The 17,505-nt window shown below is 40.6% G+C and overlaps 1 protein-coding gene across 1 annotated transcript in view; it reads right to left on the bottom strand.

The window, feature by feature from the left end:
* Window positions 1-231: 231 nt before the first annotated feature.
* The window catches only part of GOLGA1 (golgin A1), a 385,049-nt gene continuing 367,775 nt past the window's right edge, over window positions 232-17,505 (bottom strand). Inside the window, exon 19 of the mRNA XM_089669420.1 lies at window positions 232-267. Coding sequence (XP_089525546.1) covers window positions 262-267 — 6 coding nt within the window. The 3' untranslated portion in view covers window positions 232-261. The remainder of the gene's footprint in view (window positions 268-17,505) is intronic.

Below are 17,505 nucleotides of genomic sequence, written 5' to 3'. Positions count from 1 at the left end.
AGCACTCATGTGAACTATGACATTGACAACCATGTAACCTACTTTCTGTGCATTTTGAATGCAGAAAAAAATCAACTGAAACATATTTAGTGTAAACTGGCACTTAAGCAAGAGCAAGAGCTGGATGGGTTGTACCAGAAGATGAAGGCCATGCTTCTGGAAAGGCACTCTTTTTCCTCTTACTTACCACACGGATGGTCCCTACCTGAGCACATGGAGGTCTTGGTTATGTGGCAGAAGGCTCATGTTGGATCAAGGATGTCAGCCCTGCGCAGAAAGTAAAATTAAAGACTCAGAGAAAGAAGCAAACAGATCATAGACATGTGCCTGAATAATTTCCCTCTCCCTCTCAATCATCTGCAGCATAAGCAAAGGAAAACAGATGTTTTCAGTGCTAACCCACCTTGCACCTTCGTGAGCCTGGACATGCCTTAACAAAGATGGTTGCCAGAAGAGGCCCACTGCACAGTGTATGTGTGGATGCCAAAGCCAGCCATGAGACCAGAAACAGCCACAAACCCTGAACAGGATCGTGTACACAGGTCACAGGTTAAAGTCAAACAGCTGACAAATGAAAACCCCTCAAATTACTCTTAGAAAGGAAAAATGACAAAATCTAATAAAGGTAGAGGCAAGGGACGAAGACAAAAAGGGATAGCACTAACCTGTGGGAGAAAAGAAAAAGTCAGCACTAACTCCAGCACCATGATTCTGCTCAGGTGTGCAGAGAAACACGCAGCGTAAACTGCAGCAAACACCAGCTCAGGTACAGCACATGAGGTTCTGACACAGGGGCGGACTAAACATTCGAGGCACCGTCCAAGGGCCCGGGGTCAGTAGGAGGCCCCATGAAATGCCCTTGGTACCTTTTATAGGTTTTTTTGGGTGTGCTTTGAGCGTGGGCATGGACACAGGGGCCCCATGATCCCCTATTGCCCAGGGGCCCCATGAGTTGTCAGTCTGCCCCTGTTCTGACATCTCTGGTTAGAGCACTCCTCAGCCCCAAAAGACTACCAGAAGGGGCTCCCTACCTTGTTGGTACATTTAGCAATCTAAGATGCAGGACTGTGCCTGGGGGAGGCTGAACCCAGACAGACTCCAACTCAGTCAGCAGGTAGGGACTTATCGCAACATCACGGTCTTGCAGGTGGAGATCTTAAGGACAAAAAAGAGAATGGGGGAGGTTGCTCTCAGTCAGACTTTTATAGATATACACAGGTCCTGTGGGTAGATATAGGGGCGGAGCTGTATCACATGTATGCTGCCATGTTGGCATCAAGAAAAAATCCTTGCTACATTGGATGTCTAACTACAAACACAGGAACTTAACAACCCGACCTGAAACAACCTACTACTGCCTAGACCTTTGACTTTCACACACAATACATCAGAGCCCATAGTCAGACAGACTTGATTACACTATGCAAGGAAATGGCTGCTCCACATGTCTGTCCTGCACAGAAATCTGGTTCCAGAGAGGAGCATCCTCCCTAAGCAGCCTGGGAGTTTTATAGAGCTCAGAGTACTCAGCCTGCTACAGCTGAGCTTGTTAGCCCCTCAGTGAGCCAAACAGGCTCATCACACAGGACAAAAAGGAAAATAAACAATCTGTGTATGGCTAGAAACTGGGACAAATATACACAATCCATAGTTTTTCTTGGCTTCTTGTCAAAACCCAACAAACATTCAGCTCCTACTCCTTAGTATAGGGATGCCACGTGTTTGAAACCTTTTTTTGGGGAATCTAGCAATGAATAAGAGCCCAGAACCGATAACCTCCATCTGGTTTTCAAAGGGCGTAATTTTTTTATTTCACTTCCTGACTACCTATCACAAGATTTGAAGCCATAAAATGCAAGGCCAATTCAGACACCCCCAAATTACCCCTTTTCTCAAAAGTAGACGCCCCAAGGTATTTGCATGTTGGGTCAATAGAAGATTCTATTTTTTGCCACAAGGTTTTCCAAAATGAAAAAAACATTTTTTACACAATATTGTAAATGTAATTAAATATTTCTCACACAAGCCATGGTAATATGTGGAATTACACCCCAAATGTATACGCTTACAGGACCCCAAAACCAATGAACTCCACCAGGTTTTCAAAGGGCGTAATTTTCTAATTTCACTTCCTTACTACCTATCACAGGTTTAGTGGCTCTAAAATGAAACTTCAGACACCAAATGACCCTTTGAAAGTAGATAACCCAAGGCATTTGCTGAGAGGTATGTTGAATGAATGGAAGATTATATTTTTTGCCATGTTTTTGAAAATTTAAATAAAACATTTTTTTTGGGGAATCTTGCTTTGTATAGGAGCCCAGAAGGGCGTAATGTTCTCATTTCACTTCCTGACTACCTATCACAGGTTTCGATGCCTGAGAAAAAAAAACCCGACAACTTATTTTCCCCAACACAAAATTGTCACTTTAACGAGACATTTCTCACACCTGCTATGGTTATATGTGGAATTACACCCCAAAACCCATTCTGTTCATTCTCCGAAGTATGGGGATATGTGTGAGACATTTATGGGAAACTAGCAGCGAATAGGAGCCCAGAACAATTAACTATCAGGTTCTCAAACAACATAATTTTCTCATTTCACTTCCTATCACAGGTTTGGAGGCACTAAAATGCAGGGACAGTTCTGATACCCCCCAAATGACCCCTTTTTTTTAAAAGTAGACACCCCAAGGTATTTGCTGAGAGGCATAATAAGTCAATGGAAGATTTTATTTTATGCCACAAGTTTTTGGAAATTGAAATTAAAAAAACATTTTTTTCCTTTTTATTTTACACAAAAAGTTGTCACTTTAATGTGATATTTCTCAAACATGCCATGGTTATATGTGGAATAACACCCGAAAGCACATTCTGCTTCATCTTCTTAGCATGGGGATACTACCTAGTGTGAGTGCAATTTTTTGGGGGCAATCTAGATGCTTACAGGAGCCCAGAATCAAATGAACTCCATCAGGTTTTCAAAGGGCATCATTTTCTCATTTCACTTTCTGACTACAGGTTTAGTGACCCTAAAATACAAGAACAGTTCAGACACCCCCCAAATGACCCATTTTTATCAAATGTAGACAACCCAAGGCATTTACTGAGAATAGAATATTTTAGTTTTTGCCACAAGGAAACTGAAAAAAAAGGAAAAATAAATGTTATTTTGCAAACAATTTTGTCATTTTAATGAGATACATCTTACATATGCCATGGTTATTTGTGAAATAACACCCCAAAGCACAATCTGCTCCTTCTCCCAAGCATGGGGATACCAGATGTTTGAGACTTTTTTTTGGAATCTAGCTTTGTACAGGAGCCCAGCGCCAATGAACTCCATCAAGTTTTCAAAGAACGTAATTTTCTCATTTCACTTCCTGACTACCTATCACAAAACCAAAAAATGCAAGAATAGTTCAGACACCCCCCAAATTAACAATTTTCTCAAACGTAGACACCCTAAGGTATTTGCTGAGAGGCATGTCAAATCAGTAGAAGATTTTATTTTTTGCCATAAGCTTTTAAAAGTTGAAAATATTTTTTTCTTTTTTTACAAAAGATTGTTGCATTAATGAGATTTCTGAAAACATGTCATGGTTATATGTGGAATTACACCCTCAAGCACATTCTGATCCTCCTTTCAAGCTTGGAGATACCCATGTAAGACTTTGTTGGGAAGCTAGACGCTTACAGGAGCCCAGAACCAAATGAACTCTATTTTCAAAGGACGCAATTTTCTCATTTCACTTCCTGACTACATATAACAGGTTTAGAGGCCCTAAAATGTGAGGACAATTCAGACACCCCCCAAATGACCCTTTTTCTTGAAAGTACACACCCCAAGGTATTTGCTGAGAGGCATGTTAAATGATTTGATAGTTTTATTTTTTGCCACAAGATTTTAGATTTTGAAAAAAGTATTTTTTTTTTTAACACAAACAGCAAAATCAGTCTGTATATGCAGTAAAGCATGCTTGTTATACTTAATGTGGAACCTAAGGGGTTAAACCTCTACGCTGTGTAAAAAGGCTGTTTGATCCTTTCTTCTCTGCCCTCCCTCTTGTTGAAATGACCACCTCATACAGACTGAATTCGTAGTCAAATGCAGATGCTCAGTGTGGTGTGTATTGGTAGAGAGGTTTTGTTTTTTTTTTCTTTTTCTTGCGAGAGTGCACATGATCAGCACAGGGCCAATCAACACTGTCAAGACAGAGAGTCAAGGGTTTCACTTCCTCCTAGAGTAGAAAGAAAATTCCCCCTATCAGCTTTAATCAGTGCTCTGCTGAAGTCACAAGACTGCTCTAACTGTTGATAAGAAAAGGTATTTAGCAGTTTATATTTACCAAAATAATTGCATTTCTGTGTTTTATGTACCGTAGGAGACCAGATATAGTGAATGCAGGCTCCTGGGTTTAGTATCACTTTAAAGAGATATTTCTCACACATGCCATGGTTATATGTGGAATTACATCCCAAAAACACATTCTGCTTCTTCTGAGTATGGGGATACCAAACGTGTGAGACATTTATGGGAAGCTAGCCGCAAATAAATGAACGCCATCAGGTTTTCAAACCCGTTTCCTCAAAAAATACACCCCAAAAACACCCCAACCTATTTGTGGGAGGCATGTTCAGGCCTGAAGCATAGCAACACATTACATGTTACACCCTATATACGGGTTTAACACTTCACTTAGTATGCTACAAAAGGTCCAACAAACATTATATGGTAGTGAACATTTGTGAATATTTATATACATAGTTGTGTTCAAAATAATAGCAGTCAGACATCACTAACCTGATCAATCACTGTGTTGGATTTTAGACACATATAATACTTCTAGTGTCTTGAGGCGATTATGAATGAAAGAGCCATTGAAATAAAAAATGAAGTGTGATTTTATTCTATCACACAATGGTGTAAAATAACAATGTAAAGCGTATTATGAACAGTTCCATGTAGATAAAACTACTGTAGAAATAATAAGCAAAAGTTGATAGAAAGAGTCACCATTTTTAGGTATTGAAGAACGGCCATGTGCTGTTCTGTCTTTCATGGACGCCTGTCCTTCTTATGTCTTTGTTGAAGAAGCCGGAAATAGATGGAGATGATGATCTTGTCTTCAGTAAGCACCTGTTGCAGCTTCTCATACGTGTGTGTGCATGTGTGACAAAGTGTCAGTGTTATTGTGTGAGTGTAAGCGAGTTCCCCCTTGTCCGTTATCTGATGGTCTTTTATGAGGCAAATGTACGTCATAGTTAGTGATCTTAATACCTTCTATGGAAATTATTACTGCTTAGCAAAGCCATTTCATAAAAGGGAGGGGATACTATACATATGATGTTTGATGGACAGGAACATATGTATGCTGCTGTACTAATGATGTAACCCTCAGCTATATATTTAAAGAATAGTATAGCTTAAGAACATATCAATGTATAATCACTAAACTATATATGTATCAATGTTAGAAACGTATACTAAATACACACAGATACTATTAAAATACATAATGTAATAGTAAGTCACTTCTAATAACCTTGACATAACTACCAGATACTCCTATGCCTAAATATAGTATACTCAGCTTTCAGCTGGTATATACTATCTCAGCTTAACTTGTATATCTTTTGGTCTCAGCTATAATTGAAGAATAGTAAATACTACCATTTGTCAAAGACCATTCACACATATTAATATTAATTATGACTAATCATAAAAACCAAATATTTTGCAAGCTTGCCATCAATATAAGTGCCGAATCATAATTTAGATTTAACACACTGTTTTTGGTAGAAATGATATTTCTACATGGCAAATAATTTACTAGAAGGTGTAGTAATAGAAATTCAACAGACCCAACAGTCATGACATGCATGCTGCTGATTCTGTGTAATTGAATCACTAATTGAAAGGGGCATGTTCAAAATAATAGCAGTGTGGAGTTCTATTAGGTCATTCATTCTTTGAAAAACAGGTGGCAATTATTGCCCTTATTTAAGGAAGGAAGGCAGCAAATGTACATGCTGGTTACAGTGCATTTCTCTCTGAAATTCTGTGGAAAATGGGTCGTTCCAGACATTGTTCAGAAGAACAGCGTACCTTGATTAAAAAGTTGATTGGAGAGGGGAAAACATAGGCTGCTCAGCTAAAATGATCGCAAATGCTTTAAAATGGCAACCAAAACCTGAAAGACGTGGAAGAAAGCGAAAAACTACCATTCGAATGGATAGAATAGCCAAAATGGCAAGGACTCAGCCAACAATCAGCTCCAGGAAGATCAAAGAAGGTCTAAAGTTACCTGTGAGTACTGTCACAATTAGAAGACTCCTATGTGAAGCCAAGCCATCTGCAAGAAGCCCCCGCAAAGTCCCACTGTTGAAAAAAGACATGTGCTAAAGAGGTTACAATTTGCCAAAGAGCACATTGACTGGCCTAAAGAGAAATGGCGCAACATTTTGTGGACTGATGAAAGTAAGATTGTTCTTTGTGGGTCTAGTGGCCGGAGACAGTTTGTCAGACAATCCCCAAACACTGAATTCAAGCCACAGTACACTGTGAAGACAGTGAAGCACGGTTGCGCAAGCATCATGATATAGGCATGTTTCTCATAGTACGGTGTTGGGCCTATTTATCGCATACCAGGGATCATGGATCAGTTTGAATACATCAGAATACTTGAAGAGATCATGCTGCCTTATGCTGAAGAGGAAATGCCCTTGAAATGGGTGTTTCAACAAGACAACGACCCCAAACACACCAGTAAACGTGCAACATCTTGGTTCCAGACCAACAAAATTGACGTTATGGAGTGGCCAGCCCAATCCTTGGATCTTAATCCAATAGAAAACTTGTGGGGTGACATAAAAAATGCAGTTTCTGAGGCAAAACCAAGAAATAGAGAAGAACTGTGGAATGTAGTCCAATCATCCTGGGCTGTTCACAGGTGCCAGAAGTTGGTTGACTCCATGCAACACAGATGTACAGCAGTTCTCAGAAACAGTGGTTATACAACTAAATATTAATTAAGTGATTCAAAGCAAAATCTTCAAACATTTTTCAGTTTATATAGTGAATGTTTGAGTTTGTAAAGAAGAATACAAAGACTGCTTTTTTTTGAACAGTCTAATATTTACTTTTCTTCAATTTGTTTTAGAGGAACAACACAAATTTGATATATTTTTCTTCATGTTTTGATTTGGAATAGAATGGGATGTGTTCCCAATGCATTTGTGTGTATGGAAATAAAAGATATTAGAAGGATTCTGAGCTTTACTCACTTTTTTTTCAACACACTGCTATTATTTTGAACACAACTGTACACGTACACACACACACACACACACACACACACACACACACATTGGGACACCCCTCCAAATCATTGGATTCAGGTGTTCCAATCACCTCCATGGCCACAGGTGTATAAAATCAAGCACCTAGGCATGCAGACTGCTTCTGCAAACATTTGTGAAATAATGGGTCACTCTCAAGAGCTCAGTGAATACAAGCGTGGTACTGTGATAGGTGCAATAAGTCAATTTGTGAAATTTCCTTGCTACTAAATGTTCCACAGTCAACTGTTAGTGGTATTAAACCAAAGTGGAAGCAACTGGGAACAAGAGTAACTCAGTCACAAAAAATGACAGAGCGGGGTCAACGCATGCTGAAGAGCACAGCGGCAGAAGTTGGCAACTGTCTGCAGAGTCAATAGATAAAGACCTTCAAACTTCCTGTGGTCTTTAGATTAGTAGATTATTACAAAAGTAGTGCATAGAGAGCTTCATGGAATGGGTTTCCATGGCCGAGCAGCTGCATCCAAGCCTTACATCACCAAGTGCAATGCAAAGCTTCAGATGCAGTAGTGTAAAGCATGCTGCCACTGGACTCTAGAGCAGTGGAGACGTGTTCTCTGAAGTGACCAATCATGCTTCCCTGTCTGGCAATCTCATGGATGTGTCTGGGTTTGGAGGTTGCCAGGGGAACAGTACTTGCCCGACTGTATTGTGCCAAGCATGAAGTTTGGTGGAGGGGGGATTATGGTGTGTGGTTGCTTGTCAGGGGTTGGGTTTGGCCCCTTAGTTCCAGTGAAGGGAACTCTTAAGGCAACAGCATACCAAGACATTTTGGACAATTTCATGCTCCCGACTTTGTGGGAACAGTTTGCGGATGGTCTCTTCCTGTTCCAACGTGACTGCGCACCAGTACACAAAGCAAGGTCCATAAAGACATGGATGAGTGAGTATGGGGTGGAGGAGCTTGACTGGCCTGCACAGAGTCCTGACCTCAACCTGACAGAACACCTTTGCGATGAATTAGAGCAGAGACTGCGTGCCAGGCCTTCTCACTCGACATCAGTGCCTGACCTCACAAATGCGCTTCTGGTAGAATGGTCATTCTCATAGACACACTCCTATACCTTGTGGACAGTCTTCTCAGAAGAGATGAAGCTGTTACAGTTGCAAAGGGTGGGCTAACTCAGTATTGAACCCTACGGACTAAGACTGGGATGCCAATTCATGTGTGTGTAAAGGCATGTGTCCCAATACTTTTGGCAATATAGTGTACATGCAGGCCTTGAAATTTCCACTCGCCTGCTCACCAATGGTGAGTGGAAATTATGTTGGGGGTGAGTGTGTCCCCCAGGGGCGTATTTGCCACAAGGCAAACAAGGTGTTTGCCTAGGGCGGCACTTTTTAGGGGAGCGGCGCAGCGGCAATGCCACCCCCCCTTTCCCACGGAAGGGACACTTAGTACAGGGGCAGGCTGCAGTGTCTTACCTGGGTCTGCAACTCCGTGTCGCAGTCCCACGTCAATCCGGTCCACGAGGCGCTGCTGGAGGAGGGGTAGGAAGGTTGTCAGCGGGTCCGGTGTCTTCATTTCCCTGGATCGCGATGTGTGGGTGGGAAGACATGCCACCCCTGTCATCTTGCCACACCCCCAGGATCACTCAACAGCCTATGGCAGCTTGTCCCTCTCTCTGCAAGCTCCATCTCCTCACCGATGATTGGCCGCCGGAACTGTAGCTCAGGAAAGGCACACACGCGGCCAATCACCAGCGGGGAGGCGGGGCTTGGAGAGGCAGAGCTTGGAGAGGAGGACCCGAGCAGCAGCGTGAAAATCAAAGAAGTGAGGGAGCAGCTGGCTCAAGTGAAGAGGAGAGCGGCCGGAGAAGGAAGACAGCTGACCGGTAAGTGTCTGTGCCATGCAGATGGTGCTGCTGCTGCAACCAGGTATGCCGGCTGTGGATGGGAGAGGGAAGGAGCGAGCCCAGGCTGGAGCAGGGGTCAGCAAGGTAAGTATCATTGGTGTCAGTGGTAGGGATAGTGCCCCATCATTGGTGACATTGATACCAATGATGGGGCACTATATATATAGTGCATTGCTGTTCCTATTCTATTTCTAATGAAGAAACTTTGGCTGTTGCCACGCTCCTCTGAAGTCGACTACTATACGATGACATGCATTAGAATTGTCAAACACACACATCTTTTATACTAAAAATGTATATAAAGATTTGTGCCAATGTATAGTTGTTCATTAGACCATTAGGAATTGTGTAGATAGTGTTTTCTATTTTTGCCAAGTTTTTTTTTTTTTTGATTGATTGATACAAAATTAACATGCTCCATTCATGAAGTTGTATCTCCCGCTTTAAGAAATGGGGTAAAATAGCGCTTAGCATTTTCAAACAGTTTTTTGGCATTCACAAAAAAAAATTACTAAAATACTGCATGCAGGATTTTATCTCATGCGATATTCAATGAGATGGATAAAGTGAAGAATTAGTCAGAGTTGTCAGTTTGTATTGCTAGTAAAGAGGTAAAATGGTTTAAACCGTAGAAATATGACAACTAAATGAGTGTGGCCCCTGCAGCTGATGTATTAATACAAACGAAAGAAAGTAGACCTGTCAAAGGGAAGCTGCTTTCACAGAACACATGGTGTATCAAAAACAACTAAGTTAATTTAAATAAATACAAAATATATTTCTAAATGTCAAATATTGAATGAATGTAGTATATAAAAAAAATCACACACATATATAAATACTCTTCTACAACGTTGCTTTTTTATTGGTGGAAGAAGGGTATTTATGTATGTGTGTGATTTGTGATACTATTTTCATTCAATACTTTAAGTAAGCACAAAATATCTTTCAAAATGTAAAGTATTATTAAAGGAAAGACTTTTTTTTGTTTTGGAGAGGATGGAGAGGTATTAGAACACCTATTAGCTTTTTACTGCTTGTCTGTCCCCATTAGGGAGATTCACACTCTCCATTTGTCCTGTTTAGCGTTATCTTTGAAAGTGAAAGTAAGAGGAAATCTCAAATTTTGGGCTGTCCCCAGAAAAGTAATAGAAGGGAAGTTTTCCAATGGGGACACTAGTTCTGATGACCTGGGGGGCCCCAAGGGATTCCCCTAATTTGCAGGGATTTCCTCTTGCTTCCTGTTTTGGCAATGGGACAGGACGTGAAGGTAAATCACTTGGACACAAATAGCAATAAAAACCTGACATGGGTTATTCTAGTCCTCCATTACTCTAGCCAAAATGAAAAAGAAAGTTTTGCCTTTAGTTACACTTTCAAGCAGTGTTTTCAACAGAGAAACCCCTGCTAAAAATGACTATATCTACAATTCATGATACATGAGTATCCCCACTACATATGACATCTGTTCTGATGAGGGATTAGACCATTGTAATATGCATGTACATTGTATTATGTTTGGAGTGATTGGGAGTTTTTTGCAGCAAATGATGTATATGCTTGTACACAAACAAAAGTCTGAAAATCTGGCAAAATGAAAAGAGAAAACAAATAGATTTTTCTACATGTAATGGGGTGGATTTATTAAAAGTAATGGGATGGATTTACTAAAGGCGCGTAGACTGAGCACTTTGCAAGTGAAGCTTCTGCAGAGCTTAGTAAATGATGGGTGCTCTTCTGACTTGCATCATCCAATCATGTGCAAGCAAAAATGCTGTTTTTTTTTCCTTGCATGTGATTGGGAATTCTTTAAAAGTGAAGCTTTACCTCATTTACTAAGCTCTGGAGCAACTTGCAAAGTACACAATCTATTTGCACTAAAGTAGAACTATAAGCAATATTTTTTTGGTCATTTTGGATACAGTAAGGGAGAGTTATAACCACTCTAAGGTTTTTTTTTGCCATCTGTGTCCCATTGGGAAGATTTACCTTCACTTCCTGTCCCACAGTCAAAACAGGAAGTGAGAGGAAATCCCTACAAATTAAAGGAATCCCTTGGGGGTCTCCAGGTCACCAGAACAAGTGCCCCCATTGGAAAATGTCCTCTCTATTATTGTTCTGGGGACAACCCAAAATATGGGCAAATCTCCTTAATGGGGGCACACAGCAATAAATACCAGACAGGTGTTCTAATTCATCTCCACTCTATGCAAAACTAAAAAAGGTTTGTTAACCACTTCCTGTCCAGCCGCTGTATATAACACGGTTGGACGGGACACTTCCAGGAGCGGGTTGCCATTTCTAAATGGCGTCCTGCATCTGAGGCTCGTGCGCGGCTCCTAGAGTGTGCACCAGCGAGCTCGGTGAACGCTGTGTCCCACGGACATGGCGGATCACATGACATGGTACAGGACCAATGAAATCGGTCCTATACCATGTGATCAGCTGTGTCCAATAAGGACACAGTCTGTCAACAGAAGCTGCATGGTGTGGCTTCTGGCTCCTTCTCCTCACATGGAGTTCTGTCTGTGAGAGAAGGAGCCGATAGCCAAAGCAAGAAGAAAAGAAACTGCCCTCCACCTAAGTGACACTTGATCATCCCACAAGTGGCCTGATCGCCCCACAAGTGGCAAAGCAGTGTCCCTGATCGCCACACAGCGGCCCAGCCAGTGTCCCTGATCGCCGCACAGCGGCCCAGCCAGTGTCCCTGATCACCTCACAGCGGCCCAGCCAGTGTCCCTGATCGCCTCAGTGGCCCAGCCAGTGTCCCTGATCGCTGCACAGCAGCCTAGCTATTGTGCCTGATCGCCGCACAGTGGCCCAGCCAGTGTCCCTGATCGCCATACAGTGGCCCAGTGTCTTTGATCACCATGCAGTAGCCAAATCAGTGTCGGTAATCACTGTACAGTGTCCCTGATCACTGCCACACCAGTGGATCCTGTTCACCGCCACCGTCTCTGAGGAGAGAGACCCTGTACAGCTGTGAGTAATTTTCAGCTTTTGCACACAGTTTACACACACTCACAAAACATTGCCAGCCAGCTCACGGTATCTCTGATCTCTGATCTTTGCCCAGCAGTGACTAGTGTGAATCAACCGCAGCCAGATATCTGTCCCTAACTGCAACACCATCATCCATCAAAAATGAAGTCTTCAGAAGAATCCCCATGCCTCTTAAAACATACCTTGGGGTGTTTGCTTTCCAAAATGGGGTCATTTTGTGGGTAATTCCATTGTCCTGATGCTCCATGACCTCCAAAACAGCAATCGGTAGTCAAGAAATTAGATGTGTAATTTTTGCCCCTAGAACTCCAAAAGGTGCTTATTGGATGTGGAGCCCTTCTATGTGGCCGGACTGTGAAAAAGTCTCACACATTTGGTATCGCCATAGACAGGAAGAGTTAGAGAATGTGTTTTGGGGTGTAATTTTAAGTATGCCTATGCAGTGTATTAGAAATATCTCATAGATTGACAACTTTGCATAGAAAAAAAATACATTTTCATTTTCTTTTCACATTTTCCAAAAACTTGTGGCAAAAAATGAAGTCTTCAGAAGACTCCCCATGCCTCTTAAAACATACTTTGGGGTGTTTGCTTTCCAAAATGGGTTCATTTTGTCGGTAATTCAATTGTCCTGGTGCTCCAGGACCTCCAAAACTGTGATAGACAGTCAAGAAATTAGATGTGTAATTTTTGCCCCTAGAACGCCTAACAGTGCTTATTGGATGTGGGGCCCTTCTATGTGGCTAGGCTGTGAAAAAGTTTCACACATGTGGTATCGCCATACTCAGGAAGAGTAGCAGAATGTGTTTTGGGGGTGTAATTGCAAGTATGCCTATGCCATGCGAGAGAAAGAACTTGTTAAATTGACAACTTTGTGGGAAAAAAAAAATTACTTTCATCAATTCCCTCAAAAACTCCCCATGCCTCTCATTTAAATTCCAAAAAGGGGTAATTTGGGGGGGGGGGGGTATTTGTACTGTCCTGGCATTTTAGGGCCCCAAGAAATTATATAGGTACTGACGTACATCAGGATTGATACATTTTCAAATATATATACCGTGGTCTGTGGACTCTATAACTTTCACACAGACTAAATAATACACACTGATTTGGGTTATTTCTACCACAAAAAGGTAGCACAATGGATTTTGGCCTAAATTTATGAAGAAAGTATATTTATTTGCAAAATGTATAACAAAAACTAATAAAAACAGGTCTTTTTTCAAAATTTTCAGTCTTTTTTCATTTTTCTAGCAAAAACCCCAATGGTGATTAAATACAACCAAATGAAAGCTCTAGTTGTGTGAAAAAAAATTATAAAAATTTCACTTGGATACAGTGCCGTATGACTGAGTAATTGTCATTCACAATGTGAGAGCGCTGAAAGCTGAAAATTGGCCTGGACAGGAAGGGGTGAAAGTGTCCAGACATGAAGTGGTTAAACTAAGTAAATCAATCCCAATGATTTCCATTTTTAGGTTTATATGGATTATTGTTGAGAAAACTGATCCAAAAACGCAGAGACTACTCAAAACTGGCTATTATATTTTTACATTCCTTAACTGCCTCCCGCCCGCCATATAAGGAAATGACGCGTGCAAGGTGATTCTCCCATTCTGGGAGGACGTCATATGACTTCCTCTCAACTGTAACCATGCGTGCGCGACTCCGGGGGCGCGCAGCACGGTGATCGGTGGTGCGCTGTGTTCCTCGGACACAGTGGATCACCGGTCACTGGAAAAAGCCGAAGACGTCAGCTCGGTCATGTGATCAGCTGTGTCCAACCACAGCTGATCGCATGTAAATAAGAAAATGCGGTTATCGGCATTTCTCACCTCACAAGCTGTCACGTTGACAGCTCGCGAGGACCACCTACCAGTGCCTCATCAGTGCAGCCTCATTAGCACACATCAGTGAAGGAGAAAAATCACTTAAATTACAAAATTTTATAACAAAAACTAAGAAAAAACACTTTTTTTCCAACATTTTCAGTTGTTTTTGGTTTGTTTAGCAAAAAATAAAAAAACCAGAGGTGATTAAATACTACCAAATGAAAGCTCGGTCTCAAAAAAATTATAAAAATTTCATATGAGTACAGTGTTGCATGACTGCGCAATTGTCAAAGTGCGACAGCACTGAAAGCTGAAAATTGACCTGGGCAGGAAGGGGGTATACAGTGGGGATCGAAAGTTTGGGCACCCCAGCTAAAAATTTGTATTAATGTGCATAAAGAAGCCAAGGAAAGATGGAAAAATCTCCAAAAGGCATCAAATTACAGATTAGACATTCTAATATGTCAACAAAAGTTAGATTTTATTTCCATCATTTACACTTTCAAAATAACAGAAAACAAAAAAATGGCATCTGCAAAAGTTTGGGCACCCTGCAGAATTTATAGCATGCACTGCCCCCTTTGCCAAGCTGAGACCTGCCAGTGTCATGGAATGTTCTCAATCATCGTATGGGAAGACCAGGTGATGTCAATCTCAAAGGTTTTAAATGCCCAGACTCATCTGACCTTGCCCCAACAATCAGCATCATGGGTTCTTCTAAGCAGTTGTCTAGAAAACTGAAACTGAAAATAGTTGACGCTCACAAAGCTGGAGAAGACTATAAAAAGATAGCAAAGCGTTTTCAGATGTCAATATCCTCTGTTCGGAATGTAATTAAGAAATGGCAGTCATCAGGAACAGTGGAAGTTAAAGCAAGATCTGGAAGACCAAGAAAAATATCAGACAGAACAGCTCGCAGGATTGTGAGAAAAACAATTCAAAACCCACATTTGACTGCACGATCCCTCCAGAAAGATCTGGCAGACACTGGAGTTGTGGTACACTATTCCACTATAAAGAGATACTTGTACAAATATGGTCTTCATGGAAGAGTCATCAGAAGAAAACCTCTTCTACGTCCTCACCACAGAAATCATCGTTTGAACTTTGCAAATGAACATATAGACAAGCCTGATGCATTTTGGAAACAAGTTCTGTGGACCGATGAGGTTAAAATTGAACTTTTTGGCCGGAATGAGCAAAGGTACGTTTGGAGAAGAAGGGGCACAGAATTTAATGAAAAGAACCTCTGTCCAACTGTTAAGCATGGGGTTGGATCAATCATGCTTTGGTGTTGTGTTTCAGCCAGTGGCACAGGGAACATCTCACGAGTAGAAGGAAAAATGGATTCAATAAAATTTCAGCAAATTTTGCCATCTGTGAAAAAGCTGAAGTTAAAGAGAGGATGGCTTCTACAAATGGATAATGATCCTAAACACACCTCGAAATCCACGGGGGATTACATCAAGAGGCGTAAACTGAAGGTTTTGCCATGGCCTTCACAATCTCCTGACCTCAACATAATTGAAAATCTATGGATAGACCTTAAAAGAGCAGTGCGTGACAGACAGCCCAGAAATCTTAAAGAACTGGAAGACTTTTGTAAGAAAGAATGGGCAAAGATACCTCAAACAAGAATTGAAAGACTCTTGGCTGGCTACAAAAAGTGTTTACAAGCTGTGATATTTGCCAAAGGGGGCAGTACAAGATATTAACTCTGCAGGGTGCCCAAACTTTTGCAGACACCATTTTTTTGTTTTCTGTTATTTTGAAAGTGTAAATGATGGAAATAAAATCTAACTTTTGTTGACATATTATAAGAATGTCTAATCTGTAATTTGATGCCTTTTGGAGATTTTTCCATCTTTCCTTGGCTTCTTTATGCACATTAATACAAATTTTTAGCTGGGGTGCCCAAACTTTCGATCCCCACTGTAAGTGCCCTGTAGACAAGTGGTTAAATACCACAGGCCTGTACCACTACTTAATTATCACATGCATTACATTATTTATATCCCTCTGTGAATTGACTAACCCGTTTCTATGCGGTATTTACCATTTTGTGGTAAATACCGCAAAACGGCATAGTGAATTGTCAATTTCAGGATCGCATGTGATATTTAGGGAAAATGTGTTTGGACCCCTAAATACCACATGTGATCTACTTTAGTGAATGAAGCCCTACATCCTAAAGTAATATTTAACTAAAAGTGTGGAAATAATTTTCTATAGTAGAGAACAAGCTTTTATAGCCCAAGATGTGTCCAAAGCCCACATTTGGTTCACTGACTGGAGGTCCCAGACTCAACATGCCAATCCTAGAATCATACAATGCTTTATTCAAGGAAAGAAAAATTCACAAAGATCTGGCAAAATTTTTTAAAGCCTAAATGGAGAAAATACACCTTAACCATTTGCCCTCTAGAGGATTTACCCCTCTTAATGACCAAGCCTCTTTTTGCTACTCGGCGCTGCTCTAATTCAACTGATAATTGCGCGGTCATGCAATGCTGTACCCAAAACTAAATTTACGTCCTTTTTTTCACACAAATAGAGCTTTCTTTTGGTGGTATTTGATCACCTGTGCGCTTTTTATTTTTCACTCTATAAACAAAAAAAGACCAAAAATGTTGAAGAGAAACTATATTTTTTACTTTCGGCTATAAAACATATATAGTAAACTCAAAGTTAGTTATAAATTTAGACCAAAATGTATTCTGCTACATGTTTTTGGTAAAAAAAAATAAGCGTATATTGATTGCTTTGTGTGAAAGTTATAGCATCTAAAAACTATGGTACAGATACTGCAATTTACGCCATTTTTTTTGCTATACAGCGCTGCACTAGTTTAACCGACAATTGCGCGGTCATGCAATATGGTACATAAATAAAATTTATGTCCTTTTTTCAGACAAATAGAGCTTTCTTTTGGTGGTATTTGATCACCTGTGCGCTTTTTATTTTTAACGCTATAAACAAAAAATTTTGAGAAAAAAAATGTTTTTTTTGAAAAAAAAACTATTTTCTCATTTCTGTCCAAAAAATCCAAAAAAACAAAAATTTCGTCATAAATATAATCCAAAATGTATTCTGCTACATATTTTTGGTTAATAAAATACCAATAAGTGGATATTTATTGCTTTGTGTGAAAGTTATAGCATCTAAAAGCTATGGTATAGATCATGGAATTTACACAGCTTTTCCTTTCTGACTGCTCATCACATTTCTTGAGGTGCTAAAATACCAGGACAGTACAAACACCCCCAAATGATCCCTTTTCGGAAAGTGTCTACCCTAAGCTATCTGCTGAGGCATATTGAGTCTGAGGCATATTGAGTCCATGGAAGATTTATTTTTTCCACAAGTTTCTGGAAAACTACACAATTTTTTTTTTTACACAAAGTTGTCATTTAAATAATAGATTTCTTGCACAAGCCATGGGCATATGT

Source organism: Staurois parvus, unplaced genomic scaffold (assembly GCF_062004578.1).
Source record: "Staurois parvus isolate SC_StPar_1 unplaced genomic scaffold, SC_StPar_1.0 ptg000076l, whole genome shotgun sequence".
Lineage (NCBI taxonomy): Eukaryota > Metazoa > Chordata > Amphibia > Anura > Ranidae > Staurois > Staurois parvus.
Note: the sequence above shows the minus strand (reverse complement) of the source record. Positions and strands in the feature narration are given on the sequence as shown.